This window comes from Protopterus annectens, chromosome 1.part2 (genome assembly GCF_019279795.1).
Source record: "Protopterus annectens isolate FY-2018-M chromosome 1.part2, PAN1.0, whole genome shotgun sequence".
In the NCBI taxonomy this organism is placed as follows: Eukaryota; Metazoa; Chordata; order Ceratodontiformes; family Protopteridae; genus Protopterus; species Protopterus annectens.
In genome coordinates, this window is record NC_056727.1 from 356602654 (window position 1) to 356620837 (window position 18184).

An 18184-nucleotide genomic window follows, 5' to 3' on the forward strand; every position below is an offset into this window, starting at 1 on the left:
AAAGATGGAAAATAGTAGAGGGCCTAAGATAGAGCCCTGAGGGACTCCTATAGAGGTGGGAAGGAGATCAGAGAGATGGTTGTGCCAGAGTACAGCCTGTTTTCGATTATCCAGATAGGATATGAACCAATTTAAGGCTGTGTTGTCAAAAGAGAGGGACTTCAGACAATGGAGGAGATGTTTGTGGTTGACCATATCAAAGGCTTTGGATAGGTCAACGAAGAAGGCTGAAGAAGGTATGTTATTGTTGCGGTTTTTGTTTATTGAGTCGATAAAGGATAGTAAGGCTGTAGTAGTACTATGGAAAGGGCGAAAACCATGTTGGCACTTAGCTAGGAGGTTATTTTTTAGTAGGTGATTTAGTAACTGTTTGTGGATGCATTTCTCCATTATTTTTGCAAGTGGTGATAATAATGCTATGGGACGAAAGTTGGAATACTCAGTAGAGTCACCACCTTTGAACAATGGGATGATATATGAGATTTTCCATAATGATGGGATTGTGCTTTCTTTTAAGGTCCTGTTAATCAGTATAGAGATTGGATAAGCTATGGCTTTTGCACCAATTCTGAGGAATTCTGCTGGTAATTTGTCGGCCGAGGGGGTTGTAGTTTTTAATTTTTGAAGTAAGGAAGATATATATGTGGTAGGTATGGGTTTGAGGTGGAATGGGGGGGGGGTGTAGGGCCTTGGATTAGTAGTTTGGAGGTGTCAGGGCATTGTTGGTTAGCTAGCTTTAGAATGGCAGAGGTAAAGAAAGTATTAAAGGCGTTTGCTGTTTGTAATGGGCAGTCGGGGTTTGAATCAATAGGATTTGGTGTGGCAACTTTCCCAGGTGATAACAGTGTATTAATGGCAGTCCAGAATTTATGTGGTTGTTGTAGGGATGTTAGTTGTAGCTGAGTATAAAAGTTCTTCTTATCTTGTAGGATTGCTTTCTTTGTTAGATTTCTTTGTTCTCTGAAAATAAGGCGATCAGTTGTGTTTATTGAGGTACGCCATTTTGTCCAGGCTTTGTTCCTACTAAGGATTAGATTCCTGGTAGTATTAGTAAGCCATTGGGCTGTTTTAGATTTAATTCTTATAGAAAGCATTGGAGCATGATGGTCTAGGATTGTCAGAAAAGTATGATTGAAGTGGTTAACAGCTTCGTCTATAGGGAGAGATTTAAGAGATGACCAATTGACTTGCATAAGTTCATTTTGAAACAGAGTGGGATCAAGGAATTTTTTGCTACGGGATGTTATGACTTGGGTGGGGATAGTTAAACTTGTTTTATGCCTGATGATATATGTTAGCGAGTGGTCGCTAAGGTCATCTGGGAGAGTCCCTGTTGTATACTTTTGCTGAGGACTATTAATAAGTATCCAGTCAAGTATACTTTCTTTGTTGTTTTGTTTGTTTGTTCTTGTTGTGGAGTTAATGGTTTGAGAGAAGCCGTGCAGGTTAATAAGGGTGGGTGGATAGGTGTGTTGACATAAATTCCAATCAATATTAAAGTCTCCTAAAAGAATTGTTTCTTGAGGGAGATTTAGTGAGAGCCAATTTAATAGGTCCTCTAAAATAGTGGGATTTTTTCCTGGGGGAAGATAGGTGCAGATAATGTTAACTGTTTTGTGAGGGTTGAGCTGAAGTTTGGAAATAATTATTTCAACGTTATTGTCAAATGGAAAGGTATGGTTTACTTTGCTTATATACAGACAGATATGCACATACGTCTGTCATACATGTGTGTATACATAGACACATAGGTTCATAGGTTGGTACTGAGCTATCTGCCCGAAGGCATATATTAGCCCAGCCACGTTGTGCGGTATTCACCGCCCCTTTAGTAGTTCCCTAGACCCTTGTACTAGCAGCTAGTACCCTTGGCCCCTATCTAGTAGTGCTTCTGGTGTGATCCCCGGTGTGAACTTTCTGTTACTCATCCACTCATCAAGGTTCCTCTTGAAGAGTGATAGTGAGGGGCTCTGCCTTATGTAGATTGGGACCCTGTTCCATAGTAAGGGAAGTCTCTGCGAAGGGAATCTATCCCTCCAGAATGTTCTATTCATTGTTGTGTTGAGGTTTATATCCCCAGAGCGTGTAGCTCGAGTAGATTTGGTTTTGCTAAGATGGAGCGTGTTCAACAATTCTGAGTTGGACATGGCTCTGTACGTTAGACAGAGATCGCTTCTGAGAAAGCGGTATGCAACAGAGAACAGTCTTAGCTTTTTCAATCGTGCTGCATAGGGCAACTGTTTGAGGCCAGTAATTCTCTTGGTTAGGTACCTCTGTGGTCTCTGCAGCTGCTGGAGATGTCTAGCCAGGTACATTCCAATTGGTGCATTGTACTCAATAATAGGTCTGATGAGGGAAGAGTACAGGGGCACCATTACATCCTTAGATCTTGATGCGAACCCTTTCATGATCAGATGGGTCACATAGAAGGATTTTCTAATCACTTTGGCAACATGGTTATCAAAGGAAAGCTGGCTATTCTGCTTGGGTCCCTATATCCTTTATTTCTTCTTTAGATTTCAGGGGATTACCTCCTATGTTGTAGTTTGTGGGTAGTCTGTTTTTTCCAAAGGGGATTACTACGCATTTTTTTTGCATTTAGCTTGAGACCATGGCTTTGACACCATGCATCAGTCTCATTTAGGCCCTCCTGGAGGATCTCCATGTCGGCCGGAGACTCTATTATAGCACCCAGTTTGCAGTCGTCCGCAAACAGTCAGCCACAGCCCTTCCGTGCTTGCCTGTACTTCTGAGAAGTATATGCCAAACAGGAGGGGCCCCAGGACAGAGCCCTGAGGCACAACACTCGTTACTGGTCTGGATTCGGACATAGATCCTGCTACTCTTACTTTATGGGATCTGTCTGAGAGCCAGTTTGTGATCCATCTTGTGACATAAGGGTTTATGCCCAGGCTGGTGAGCTTATCAATAATACCCGAATGGGGAATGGTGTCAAATAGTTTAGCAAGGTCAAGGTAAGCCATGTGTACCTCCTTTCCCTTATCTATAGCCTGAGTAACTGTCTCAAAGAAATCCACCAGGTTCAGGAGGCATGTTCTGCCATTGATGAAGCCGAACTGTGTGGGGTCCGGCGACTGGCGGTTCCCATCTCTCCATTTATGAGTTCCATAATGATTCGCTCCATAGCCTTACAGATCAGACTGGTCAGGCTTATCGGTCGGTAGTTCCCAGGGTCAGTTGTAGCCCCACCCTTGTGTAGCGGGACCACCGTTGCCGTGCGCCATTCTCTGGGCACATATCCTGTGGAGAGGCTGAGACTGAACAGGGTATTAAGATGCGGGGTTAATTCCTTTTGGAGCTCGCATATGACACAGCCTGGGACACCATCTGGTCCCATGGAGGCAGTGTTTTTAGCTTTAGATAGAGCCTTGTTAACCAACGTATCAGTAATAACTGGACTTACACAATCCCCTGGAATGGTAATAGGCCCTGTAGGTGGTGGTGGTGTGGGGGGGAGAAATTTGCAGTGAACCTGTCAGCCAAGATGTTGGCAATGTCAGAAGGGTCAGTGTATTTTGTTACATTTTGTACTAGCTCAGAACAGACCTGAGCGTTGCCATTTATGCACACACAAACATGTCTATAAACATAATACATACATTAAAATTGTTTTTGAAGGAAGTTGTACATGGATAAAAACCCTGACCACAGCCCAGACCAACCAGAGTTCAAACAATGACTCTGATACTGGAAAAGTCAGGCAGAGAAGGGTGACAGTGCATGACTGATACTGGCGTAACCATCTTGGGGGGAGGGGGAGAGGGACTGTTTCAGTTGGCCACTCACCAGAACACAACCAGAGCCATGTATGGTACAGAAATGGCCCAGACCTAAGGATATGGGCTTGGAGATCCGATGACGATGACAGTAGCCCTTACTATTACTCTGTTACAGCATGCTCCATTACCAGAAGAGCACAGCATACCTCACAGTGATACAGATGCTCACAAGAGACATCATGGTTGAGGTTAGGACCTTAAAAGAAGCACCCTCATTGCTGAGATGTTGATGGGCATGCAAATCTACATGTCTGTTTGGATGACCCCTCTGGTCAGCTCTCACCTCCAAGCTGGGAATACCCAAGTAAGAAAGAACCAACTGGCACAAAACTGATAAGGGAATGTGTTACAAAATATTTTTAAATAAAGTTAATGACTGACTTCTTATGACTGTAAAAGGAACTTATTCCATAATCTTTGCAGGCATTATGTATTGTGTCTGTCACCTTTTCAATTAAACAGTGTAAGAAACTTCTGTGTGGAAGATTTTCAGTCCATATACTTCTAGTAGATCACTGTATAGTAATCAGATCAGACAACGGTAGTAGAAGTAGCGAACGTAAACTCATCAAGTCAGAAAGTAATAATAGAAAATATATCATTCTACAGCATTACTTAAGTATTCGAATGTAATCCAAGCAAGGCAGGCAGTCTGTTTCCAGTCGAAAATCCTTTATTAAGTACACAGACAAGCAATCCAAGTAAAACAAAAATAGAGTAATAATTTCCTCACAAGCTTTCTAAATATATATATATATATATATATATATATATATATATATATATATACTTATCAGGCATGGGAGTGGTTTATTGTGCTGTAAAACAAAGTGTTATTGGTACACATGTTAAATTCGCATCCCTTGCCCCATCAGTGTGACATTCGAGCTGGTCCTGCCCTACCTAGTAGCTGTCATAATAATATATAGCCCTAATGTACTTTAATGGTACATCTTATTTAACCAAATTATTAAGTAGCTTATTAAGTCTGTGATTTTATACAAGGCAATATACTACATGGCTGGAAATATATCAACCTTAGTTCATTTTGCGATCAAAAATTATATATAAATATATACATAAACATTTTGCATGTAAAAATCAGTTTCTATTTTCATAACCTATTGTTAACAAAGATCGCTTTCGTCCTTCTAGATTTCTTCAGGTCTGTGTACAAGAACCCTAAAAACCTATATAATTGTATAATTAGTTAGTATTGTTATTACCGTCATTTTGATTAAAGTGGAAAAAAGAAAACCAGAAAAAATAGAAATAAAAAAATATATGTATGATGATGGAAACAAAATATACACTTAAATTTCAAATGATTTAAAATGGTATTTAAAACCAATTTGTACAAAAAAATAAAATACAATTAGTCATGTAAACAATGTGGCAATTTTCTAAGTTCCAGTGCACTTCTAATTGAACAGTAGTAGTTTAGTCCAAGCTTTCTAAAAGAGTTCAGCTTTAATTGCCACATGAGTTCATGTTTCTCCAGAATATTCGGGATGTCTCCTTCAAGATCACCCCTGTCTATGTGATCCAGGATCTGAAAATTAAAACCTGTGTCTCTTTTATGAAGAGATTTCAACTACTGACATTTTTTTTAGTATTAGGTTCCCTGATCTGGTGTTAGCTTCCCAACAGCCTGTTCTGGCACAGGCATTTAAACAACCAGATCAGAAGTTGCCTTACAGACCTGGAAAAGGTAACCTCTACCTATGTTGTAAGAAATAAAATATAAAGACGGTTCATGAAAACCATATGCACATTTCAAGTTTACCAACCCTATGACCTTTTGAACAAGAAATACCTTTTCAAGTTCTTTCAGGTAATTCACAGGAACGCAAAAAAAAAACAAACAAACAAACAAAAAAAAAAAACAGAAATGTATTCCATATCAGGATAGAGCACCATGGTATAAAGGGATACAAGGATCTCCTTGAATTCATCAGACAAACCCTTCAAAGTTAGATGAAGTACAAAACATGCTTTTCTAACAGTGGTAGATACACATAGACAACAGTTTAACCTTTGGCCTATCAATATTCTATAGATCTTTAATGGTATTTATCTGACCATTTATTCTGTAACCATAAGTTATGTCTTTTTTGCAAAGTCTTGTGATGCAACATTTACTGATGTTGCAACTGAGCATTGTTTAACAGATTATCTTGAAAATGTATGCTTTACTGAAGTGACTCTGTTACCAGTCTTCAAATGTCAACCTATGTGGCTATCCACAGTCCATCCATTTACCACTTTTTGAAATCTGAGAATAGTATATAAAAAAAAACTGCAGTACAGTTTTGTGGCACAGCAGTGGTAACTTCTGCATGGACAGACAGCTAATACCACCTTATTTTACCCAGACATATCTTGTTTTACCCCCAGAATTACATACGTATCTACATTCAATGCTTTTAATTTGTCGTTTGTTCAGACTACTGGACCACTAGCATATTTTTTCTGATCAAAACTCAAATAAGCCTGACATTTAGAAGTAGATATCTTGGCTTATCTGCCTGAAGTAAAAAAAAAAAATAAAAATATACATTTGATCAAGTATGCATACCACAAAAGGCAGCATGGTGTGGCTTCACTAAAGACCACCACCACCACTCAACATGCTCTCTATATACACAGGACTAATGAAAATACTCACTGAAATCTGCTTTTTGTCAGTTATAAACCATAACATCCACAGAAGTACTAAAACTCTTCTGAACAAAATTACTTAATATCTAAAGAAAATGTAAAAATATTGTGAACATTTACCTTGTGACCCAAGATAAAATATCATACTTACATGACTTGCTGCATCTTTCAAGGAAGCAACTGTATTTTCCCTTAGTTTTGCAAGCCTGAAATTGACCAAAAATTAATACAATTAACAGCCATTTTAAGAGCCAATGTTAAAAAAAAAAAGCACTGCACAAAATTGTAAAGCACACTTTATCAGTACTCATACTGCAGTTAAATGATTTACACGGATAACATAATGAGACTTACTTGGCTGTTGTAGAATTTCCTGATCCTCGATGACCCACATCAACTGTCATTCTTGGTTTCCAATATTTGCAGTAAGATGCTTTCATGTTGCATGTAAAATCTTTTATTGGCTTGATGACAAGGTAGTCAACTGCAAGAAGGCAAAACGGGGGAAAAATACTTCATACAATAACAATGTTTCATGTAAAAAGTCAAGGCACATTAAGTGCATCAGATGGACAGGATACACACACACAGGAACATTTTGTGAGCTCATCCATATTTATCTAGGTATTGCAGTTTAACTTATTTCTGGCAAAGCAAAGTACCTGGCTTCTGCCACATTAACAGTTTTTCATGCACAGACTTGCCTTGATAAAACTCAGGGTCCAAGAAGCAAAAGGAAAAGCAATCACACATCTTTCCAAGCAATTTCATCAATACAAAAATGTTTAGTACAGAGAATCCATTAGTTGTGCAACCAAGAATTAAAGGGAAAAACATAGCACTAGTTATTTACAAAATTTAATCTTTCACTCCTTCAGATCTCAAAAAAGGGTTATAATTTATAACTAAATGTGATGAAAAGGTAGAGCTGCTAAATGAATAATTTTGTTCTTTAGTCACACAGAGCAGCACGTACAGTTGCGTCAGGTATTTATTATAAAGCACAGATGCATATTAACTTACCATAACTATAGATGTTCGAGTATGTTGTTCACTGTTCTAGTAACATCAGCAACTGAAGGCTCAACAGCTGCTCTGACTTCCAGAGAATCTCTTTCTACCCTTTTCAGGGCAAAAGGAACCTTCTTCTTGGATGTCAAGATACCAGTTGAACAAAAGAGATGTCTGCCTGCACCACTTTTGGTTCTTTCTTGCCCCAGTCCTTTGAAACTCCAACCCCCACACCACCCTCAAAGGACTGGCTGAACTACGGCACTGACTGACCTAGAGACAACCCCAAGGGTAAGCCCAACCAGAAGCCCTGCACCTGCAAGCTGTCTCTTAGGACAGCTATCAGAATTGTAGATGCTACAACATATTCTCTGTTGCAATATACAACAAAAGTATTCATTTAGCCGTCTTTTCAGTAAGACTGCAAGTGGTGTGACTGAGCAAACAAGCTTCAAGTTCATTTTTCTGCAGTTTATTACTGCACTTAGTCAATCTATTTTAAACTTTTATAATCTAAGTTTCACTTTTTTTCTCCATTCAGCTTTTGTTTGGCTTCAGCATGTTCTGTTGATTTTAAAATGCTTTTAGTTGGAATTTGACTTCTTTCATATGTCTGGTTTATGTTTTACTTCAGCCTGTTCTGGTCTAGTATGGTGGACAACTTGGATAACATATTGGTTACTGTAGTACAAGTACATTAACTGCTGCTGTTTCTCAGTGGCTGAGCACTATGGCTTGAATTTATAGCTATTTTTCATTGGTTCTCTTGCTTGTTGTATACTGCACTGAGTGAACTAGCTGGCATAGATGTAGCTGAAAAGCAGGTGTGCCTGCAACTTACATTTTTCCAGAGTCAATATTACTTTAATATTTAAGCAAGCATCAAGAGACAGTATGTTCTGGGCTGCCTAAACTCATCTGAAATACACACAGCCCTTACTGGCTACAGAAAGCAACGCGACTGAGCTAAATAAAGTGGTACACCATTTTTTTTAAAACATCCAGGTGCGTCTATCACCTCAGCATTACTTACCCCCCCCCAAAACAAAACAAAAAGTATTTTTGTAAGAAGCACCTCTGTATTCTTCTCAAGGCAGCCCACACTATACAAATACGTTCACAGTCCCAATAAACAGCCCAAATTGTATAAACAACCCCATAGCTTTTTATACTTCCTAACATACTTTCCATACTTCAGCACTGGGCATCATGGAAGTGGCAGCAAGAGTTGCCGCCAGCCCCCATTGCCAGCCTTCTAAAAATCTGTATCCTAAGGCAGTGGAAAAACTGTCTCAAACTCCTTGGCAACTTCTACTTAACCATGCAACTATGAGAGATGCATACACTTATCTGGAGGCCACCCTCACAGTCTACTCCTTGCACCGAATATAGCACTGACACACACCACCCGTGCAAATGCAAACTCGTACTAAAAGTGCAAAACCATTTTATGCTGATGCTACCAAAAAATCTCTACTCTAGCCTCCTAGAACTCTTAAAACTAGACATCAGCATAAATCCCTCATTACATCTACTCCACATCAGCTGGTTACCAACAGCAATCTATTCCAATGTCTGGAAGCCACAGTTCAGACACTGGAAAAGTCCTAGTTACTGGTGACTACTGTTAGACATACAGACTCCACACTCATCAGACAGGGCAAGCACAGGGTTACAGTCAGCTGCCTCTCAGGAGCAAAGACAGTGGACCAAACTAGTGTCCAAAACACCCTCTTCTCAAGCAAGTACAAGTGCATGATAGTAGCCCAAGTGAATGTACATGACCTGGCGCACACATCACTCAAGACCATGCACAAGGACATGATGTAGCTTATCACTCTAGCTTCAGCTAGGGCTAAGACTTGCTTCTCACTTCAATAAGAGTGTTGCCTAGATACAAGGATAACAGAACTGGGTACAACAATTGGCTAAGTTGTTAGCATTATTCCAGAGGGATCCAGTATGTATCACCCTAGAACAAGACGACTGATAGTCCACCATTCTTCCCATACAGGCCGCAAAGAAACAACTCCTATTCAAATCGCCTCAAAGCCCTAGCTCTATACTTTGTTTTTTGCAGACTGTTGAGGTAATCTATGCCTGGCCCACAAGGCATCTTTGGAACCCAACTCTGGATGGACCTTTTGCCTATCTGCAAAAACGAACAGCATCAGAATTACTCAATCTAGGGACTTGCACTTTGCTTGAAACATAAGAGGACATGGAGACACAGGTACGTGACTCAGAGAATTCCCCTTCTCTGGAACAAGCTTCCCATCTACGTAAAGCAGAGTTCTTCCTTAATCTATTCAAGAGAAACCTGGACCAGTGCATGGGAAATTGGAAATATACCCCGGGTCTAGCACCTATGTCTCTAATGGACAGAGGCAGCCTGTAAATCTTGCCCTAGCTTACATATACCCCTTAAAATAACCTGCAAAGCACATAAAAATGTGGGATACATTTGGAAAGCATGGCTAAACTTACAAAGGCCAGCATACAAACTTGGGGAGGGAGGGGTGCATCCAGGATGCCTGGCTAGTCTTATAAAGGCCCCAGTTGTTAATGTAGTATATATCTATGAATCTACATCACTTTAAGCAAGGGCTCTTTAATCCTTGGTGCATTCAACTATTCTTCCGGTGAGTGGAGCAGCTACACTTCCAATGTTAATGCTCAGCAATTCTTGGACTGGACAAAAAAAAAACACCCTGGATCAGATTATTCTCAAACCTACCAGGGACGTAAACATTTTTGACTTGGTACTCAAAAATGTGGCCCCTGTCTGCTGCCCTCTCATTTTCAGTACTTTATTAGTCAAGTCTGACTGGTTACCTTTACTCTCAGAACTACTCCCTCAGTAACCAGTACCACCCCTGTTGGAGACAAAGTTAAAACTCATGAAACCTCTAAATTTACCCATGTCAGCTCCACTGCTCATCCCGTTTATGCAGCCAACTATACTAAAGTTTTTTTATGTCCATTTAGACAAGTGTGTTGCAAGTCCAACCAAATAAAGTGCAACAATTCCAAAAATAAACCACCCTCGTGATATGACAATTTCTTCAAAGAACAGAGGAAATCATAGCAGATGTCCACGTAACTCCTATTGCAGAGAAGGTCATAGAGAACCAATTATAGTTGTTTGGGCACATATGCAGAAAAAGCAAGAGACAATCTAGTGAGGATTTGTGACAAACAGGAAGAAGACAAAAAGAAATGACATCCAACAAAGAGATGGATGGATTATGTGAGAGACCACCTGAGACCATTAAGCATGCCTGATGAATTTATTTTACTTTACATTTACTCACTGGGAAAGTTCGACTAGAATAATATCCCATTTTCAGCAGAAGCCCAGGGAGAAACGCTCCAGACTGACATTGCATGGTTACAGTTAAAGTTATTACAATGCCTAATACAGAAGGATGACATATAAACCATGTAAAAATTCAGACTGAATTCATACAGTGTGAACCCATACATATATAGTGCAAATATCTGGATAGCTACAAGTTGAAAAAGAATATCGTCAAAGAACTCACAAGTTGAACTTCATAAAGATGACATTAAACACACTTAAGTACACTCTCTGGAACAGATATGACTAAACTATATGTGACTGTTCAGAGAAGAAATTAGTCAAATCTATTTCTCAGACAAAGATGAAAGTATGTTGGCAGTGCAAAGGCAGAGGGGCTAGTTCAGCCTAAGGTAGTGCAGGAGTACAGCCAGGTTTTATTTAAGTAGTCTTTTAGTAGTAGTTTGAAATTTGACAGGTCAAAAGTAGATCGAATTTGCAGAGGGAAAGAATTCCATTTTTCAGCAATACAGCACGAGTAGAGACTTTGGCAAGAGGACTTGTGGAGTTTCTATATACTGAGATGATGAAGTTCATTAGACTGCAGTCTATTAGGGCAATAGGAATGAAGAACAGGAGTGAAAGCAGTGAATGTGTGTGGAGATCAGCTATATGAAACCAAAGTGGTGAGGCAGTTCAAGCCAATTCAAAGTCTTAATGGTAATACAGTGGTGGCTATGGTAATGACTGATTGTGGCAAATTTTGCTACCTTATTATAGTATGCCTCCAAAAACTGTAGCCTGAAGGCTTGTTAGGATGGATGCACTGTATAACACAGATGAGAGAAGGTAGTTTTACTGGCAAGAGTGGTTTTTGTGGTGTTGCTAAGGAAGTCTTTATGCTTGTAGAGCATTCCTAAGTTTTGGTGAATCTCAAGTTATTTTGAAAATGCAGGTCAAATTTAAGGTTATCACCTATAATCCCTCCAGAAAGTTTTGAATGGGAGACTACTTCAATTTCAGTTTTGTTTAGAGAAAAGGTTTTGAAATTCAGTTTATCGGGTGTGCATGGTGTGTGTGTTTGATTTGTGGAAAAACAGCAGTAACTTTTTTTTTTTGTTTTTTGAGTGGAGTAGTAGCTGGGTATTATGAAGCCATTTCTCAACAGAGGAGAAAGCTCCTTGCATGATATATAAAGCAAGCTACTAAATGCACATATACATGCAGAATCAGCATATTGTGCAAGACAGGCTGGACCTATGCAGACACAGAAATCATTGCTAAGAATATTTAAGAGGAGGGCAGTTCATACTGCTCAACCTCTTGGAGCAAGAAATCTAGACAAAGCCATAAATAATGTGGGACAAAGGCCTAAAAATAGGGACAATTTTTAAATATTGCTCGTACAAACTTAGAAAGTTGATAGAATAACAGGTTTTGTATTATCATAATTTTTTTGAACAGTATGAAGTGTGAAATTCAACTGTCTATCATTATTTTCTGACTTAACTCCTCAATGATTTGACAACAGTTTGCCAGAAAACTACAATTTTATGAGAAACACAGCAAAAGTATGAGGCAAAAATCTGTACAGTTGAGAGGTATGGAGGGCACCAAGAACAGAGCCTTAGGGTACACCAGTGGAGACTTGAAGTAGGGAGAGAGAAAGACAGTATTCTGCCATTTTACAGACTGAAGTCTGTCACTTAAACAGCTATTGAACTACAATAATGAAAAATGGGGTAGTCCAAGTTGAAAATGTTCATGCAGCAGCTTATGGTAAGAAACTGTACTGAAAGCTTTTTACAGGTAAATGAATAATGAGGAAACTAGTTTGCCCGAGTCCTTGTATTTGTATATGGTATCAGTGAATGACAGGAGGGCCGTAGTTGCATTGTGCTGGCAGGATTTTAAGAGCCATTCCTGTAGAAGATAATGGAGGAATTGCTTATGAATACATCTTTGAAGAATTTTTGGGAGAGGAGAGAATACTGCAACAGGCCTAAGGTTAATGGTATGGCTGATATGCCACCTTTATGAAAAAGGATAATATAGATTTTTTTCCATAGTGAGGGTATGTAGGATTCAGATATTGATCTATTGATAAGGTTACTGACTAGGTATGCTATAGCATTGGTAGCTATTTGGTATTTTGGTGGGAGGTTGTCAGCTGCAGTGGAGAAAAGTTTGAGTTTAAGTAGAAGACACCCCCCCCCCATCTTTTATAACTGATGTAAAGACTGGTAGTAAGTGGAAGTTGCTTACAATGGACATAGCGGGTAAATTATGTTCAGGTGGGGATGATGGGGGGGGGGGGAGTAAAGGAAGTATTAATGTGGATGTTGTATGCAAAGCACCCAGATCTGCTCTGAGTTACAGCACAACGGCAAGAAAATTACAGAACCAACTGATATTGCCAACATCCTGGCAGATAGGTTCAGTGCTAACTTTACCCCCCCCCCCCCAAAGGGCCCATATCTATACAAGAAGAATGCAGAGTCCCTGTAATAACAACTACGCAGGTAAAAGCTGCACTCTCTAAAGCCAAAAACACAGCATCCATGGGACCGGACAACATCCCAGGCTGCATTTTACACCAACTTTAGAACAAACTGGCTCCCCACCTAAGCACCATGTTCAATCACAGCCTCACATCAGTCTTTGTGCCCACTGAATGGCGTACAGCAACAGTTATCCCACTCCACAAAGGGGGAGCCACCACTGATCCTGAGAACTATTGCCCTATTAGCCTGACGAGCCTGGTCTGCAAGGCCATGGAACGTATCATCATGGAACTCAAACAAAGACATTGGTTAACCTCCACACTCTAGATCCCACCTAGTTCGGGTTTGTGAAAGGCAGATCATGCCTCTTGAACCTGTCGACTTTTTTGAGGCAGTCATCAAAGCCGTAGATGAGGGTAAGGTGGTTCACACAGCCTATCTTGACCTCGCCAAGGCTTTCAACACCATCCCCCATTCTGGAACTATAGCTAAACTCACTAAACTAGGTATAAATCCCTATGTCACAAGATGGACTGCCAACTGGCTCACTGACAGAAACCACACTGTAAAAGTTGCACATTTCAAATCTGACCTCAAACCAGTGACAAGTGGAGTACCACAGGGTTCAGTCCTGGGACCTCTCCTGTTTGGTATCTACTTCTCTGAAGTACAGGTTAACACAGAAGGCCTCTGGCTAATGAAGGTTGCAGATGACTGCAAACTCGGAGCCATAGTCGAGTCCCCAAATGATGTGGAAATCCTACAGAAGGGCCTCGCTGAGACAGATGCCTGGTGTCAGAGCCATAGCCTCAAGCTCAATGCCAAAAAGTGCATTGTCATCCCTTTTGGTAAAAACTCTGTACCCATGAACTACTACATAGACAGCAGTCTACTTAACACCGAATGTGTGATGAGACCTTGGGACCCAGGTGGACAGTAGTCTCTCCTTTGATAGTCACATCGCCATAGTAATTAGGAAGTCCTTCTACGTGGCACACATCATGAAAGAATTCTCATCCAGGAAAAAAGAGGTCATTGTTCCCCTCTACCCGACACTCAGACTCATTATAGAGTACAATGCACCTTTTGGAATGTACCTCACAAGACATCTGCAGCAGCTGGAAAGGCCAAAGAAGTACCTCACAAAGACGATTACTGGTCTCAAACAGATACCCTACACTGACCATCTCAAAAAACTCTAGCTTTATCCCGTAGCATATCGCCTACTCCGAGGTGATCTCTGCCTAACATATAAAGCTATGTCAAACCCAAAACTGTTGGACATGCTACACCTAAAGAAATCCCAATCCCTCCGAGCTACACGCTCTAGGGACCTAAACCTTGTCACCACAATAAACAGGACATGCTGGAGGAATAGATTCCTGTCCCAGAGACTTCCCATACTCTGTAACAGGCTATCCATCTATGTCAAGTAAAGTTCTTCATTAGCACTCTTCAAGAAAAATCTTGATGAGTGGATGAGAAATATGAAATACACCCCTGGGATCACTTCTGTGTCTCTGCTCGACAGTGGCACAGGAAAATAACTTTCTTGAGTGGTATAAGCCAGGGAACCTTGTTGGCTAGGCTTACGTAGGCCCTCAGGCCGATAGCCTAGTACCTACCTAAGAATGTTGATTTTGATCTAACCTGACTGCTGAATTACTAAGATTAGATGTTAACGGATGGGGTGGTAAAAACATCAGTTGGGAGTAAAGAGTTTAATGCTTTCCATGAAGTAGGCATTGAATACGACTGCAAATTCTAGTGGACAGTTATGAGAAAGGTTGTACTCCTTGTTTGAACATGGATGCAAAAACCGAATTTCTGGGGGTCATTTTTATGTTGAAGTTTTAGATGGCTACAAGACTGTCTTTTTTTTTTATTTTTTACCTAGGTTAACTTTTTTACTCACACAATTCACTATAAAGTTGCAGGTTACAGCAGGGTTACCACCTGCCCAACTTTGTGAGGGACAGTCCCTCTTTGAGCAGTTGTGTCCTGCAAAAAATTTTGAAAAAATGGCAAATGTCCTGAGATTGTAGGGAAAATATTTCCTATATTTTCTTTAATAGTTGCATAAAATAGTTATTTTGCATCTGAAGCACCTAAATGTTATAAGAAACAGAATAAGCAACTCAAATGCTACAAGAATAAGATTTTATTTTGGCAAAAAAGCGAAGTTCTGTCCTTTGTACTGGCCATGGATACGTTTTGCCCTGCAAAATCTGACGTTTCTGCAAAAAAAAGTCTCACTTTGGGCATTTGGAATAGTGGCAACCCTAGGTTACAGGGATTAAGTTTTAGCCAGTCTTTCAAAGCTTTGTCTCTGTTAGACATTGTAGTTTGTGTATGGGTGGTCAGCCATGAGGCATGGTTAATTTTCACTCTTTTTGCAAAGTGGGGAGTGGCTGTTTAAGTATTCAAGAATAAGGTATTAATTTAATTTAATTTCTTGAAAAAAAAAAATGTTGTAATGCTTCCTGTTTTTATAATATATGTCACAACTTTTAGATTAATTGTATAAGTTTTTACTTGGAGCTTTTCTCCCCAGGCCTCTACTGAAAATGGACATGTATCCAGCTAGACTAGCCCGGTCAACAAATGTAAAATAAAAATAAAATAAAATAAAAAAAATAAAGTATCGATTGCCTCATCAAGTGGAAGAGTTTTTAGGACAGATCAATTAAAGGTTATCAATGTATTCATGGAGAGTCTATATCGAACTTAGAAAGGAGGTAGTTTTAAATTTGAGAGTGTAAGGTTGCTCGGTGATATTTCTTAGGGTACAAGATGGAAGGTGGTCACTAAGTTTGGACAGTTTCACAGGTTGTAAAGCTTACTACAGTCAGGAGATCAATATCCAGTCTAGAACTGCACCTTTACTGTTGGTATTATTAAATCTAGGGTGTATTTTGTTAAGTTGTATAACTATAAAGGTTTACACTAACTGAGGAAGTCTGATGCAAGATTTTTCCAGTCAATATGGACATTTACTACTAAGATTTTTTTCATAATAAAGTATATAATATAATTACGTCCAGGAAATGATTTCTTCTAAAGCTGATATAATTTCCACGTAGGATCCAAACTGTAACAAAACCTTTATTTATTTTTAAGCTTTAGTGATACTAGTATTTCGGCATTCTGGGATGTTGTGTGAATAGGGCTAGAAAGTGTGTGAACTTGAATAAATTAAGGCTACCCCTTTCTGCTTTCTTGTGAGGCCTATCAACTCTGACAATACTGTAACCTGCAGGGAGTAGTTCAGAATCTTTAATATTAGGCTTAAGTCAGGTTTACGTGATGGCAAGAATATGAGGGATATACTGCAACAGCCAGGCATGCAGTTCTGTAATTTTGTTACAGATGCTAGAGGGTGATGATGACAATATACAATTTTTTTGAAGACAAGTGGGAAAAAGATTGGGTGACTGGTTTGATGTGTTGGTTTTATTAGTTTGGATAGGTGGATGTTTAATGATAGAACAGTTGGGAAGAGGTATATTTTAAAGTGGTAGATGGAAGGTTAGTTAATTTACAGTTTTGTAGAGGTAATTCTGGGGGTTCTTCTTCACTAGTTAGATTAACTGGTGAGCTTTCTGGGCCTGGTCTGGGGGTGGACATCACACTGTGGTATTTTAGAGGTAGTGTATTGATTTAGAAGGTACCTGTTGAGAGTTTTATTTTTTGAGTAGTGTGGTGGTAGTGAACTATTTTCTGCTTAATGTAAAGAAAAGGTGACATATTAAAAAAGGCAAGGAGATATATTGGTATAGCCACTCCTAATTTCAGTGTGCTGAGTAAACTGCAGTAGGAGAGGTGTACAGAGGTGAAATTATAAAGTGATAATCTGTTAGATAGAATGCTAGTAGCAGCAGACAGACATGATGCTTGGAGAAACATTTGAAAAGGTGGTGGTTGTACAAAAAAAGAAAAAGTGTAGTATAAATTGGAGGGAGGCAGAGGGAGTTAATGAAGAGAAGTAACTGCAGAAGATTCGTTTTATTAGTTAAATCTAATTATGTGGACTATGATGTTTGCAGATGACATTGTGATCTGTAGTGAGAGTAGGGAACAGGTGGAGGAGACCCTGGAGAGGTGGAGATATGCTCTAGAGAGAATAGGAATGAAGGTCAGCAGGACTAAGACAGAATATATGTGTGTGAATGAGAGGGAGGATAGAGGAATGGTGAGGATGCAGGGAGTAGAGTTGGCGAAGGTGGATGAGTTTAAGTACTTGGGATCAACAGTTCAGAGTAATGGTGAGTGTGGAAGAGAGGAGAAGAAGAGAGTACAGGCAGGATGGAGTAGGTGGAGAAGAGTGTCAGGAGTTATTTGTGACAGACGAGTACCAGTAAGAGTGAAAGGGAAGGTCTACAAGAGGGTATTGAGACCAGCTATGTTACATGGGTTGGAGACAGTGGCATTGACAAAAAGCCAGGAGTCAGAGCTTGACGTTGCAGAGTTGAAGATGTTAAGATTTGCACTGGGGGGGACCGGATTAGGAATAAGTATATTAGAGGGTCAGCCCAGGTTGGAAGGTTTGGAAACAAAGCCAGAGAGGCAAGATTACGTTAGTTTGGACGTGCTGAGGAGGGATGCAGAGTATATTGGGAAAAAGATGCTAAGGATGAAGCTGCCAGGTAACAGGAAAAGAGGAAGGCCTAAGATAAGGTTTATGGATGTGGTGAGAGAGGACATGCAGGTGGTTGGTGTGACAGAGCAAGATGCAGAGGACAGGAAGAAATGGAAACAGTTAATCTGCTGTCGCGACCCCTAACGGGAGCAGCCGAAAGAAGAAGAAGAGTTAATTCTAATTATGTAATAATGAGAAAGAAAATGGAGTAGTATCAATAATATCTGAAGTCAGTCAGCAGTATAAGGAGTACAATACAACTAATGGC

At 39.8% G+C, this 18184-nt stretch overlaps 1 protein-coding gene across 1 annotated transcript in view; it reads right to left on the bottom strand.

Annotated features, from left to right (window-relative positions):
* Positions 1-18184, bottom strand: part of GPCPD1 (glycerophosphocholine phosphodiesterase 1) — a 1148488-nt gene that overhangs the window by 422346 nt on the left and 707958 nt on the right. Inside the window, exons 10-11 of the mRNA XM_044056397.1 lie at positions 6816-6945; positions 6613-6667 (exon numbers count right to left, since the gene is read on the bottom strand). Of these exons, the coding sequence (XP_043912332.1) occupies positions 6613-6667; positions 6816-6945 (185 nt within the window). The remainder of the gene's footprint in view (positions 1-6612; positions 6668-6815; positions 6946-18184) is intronic.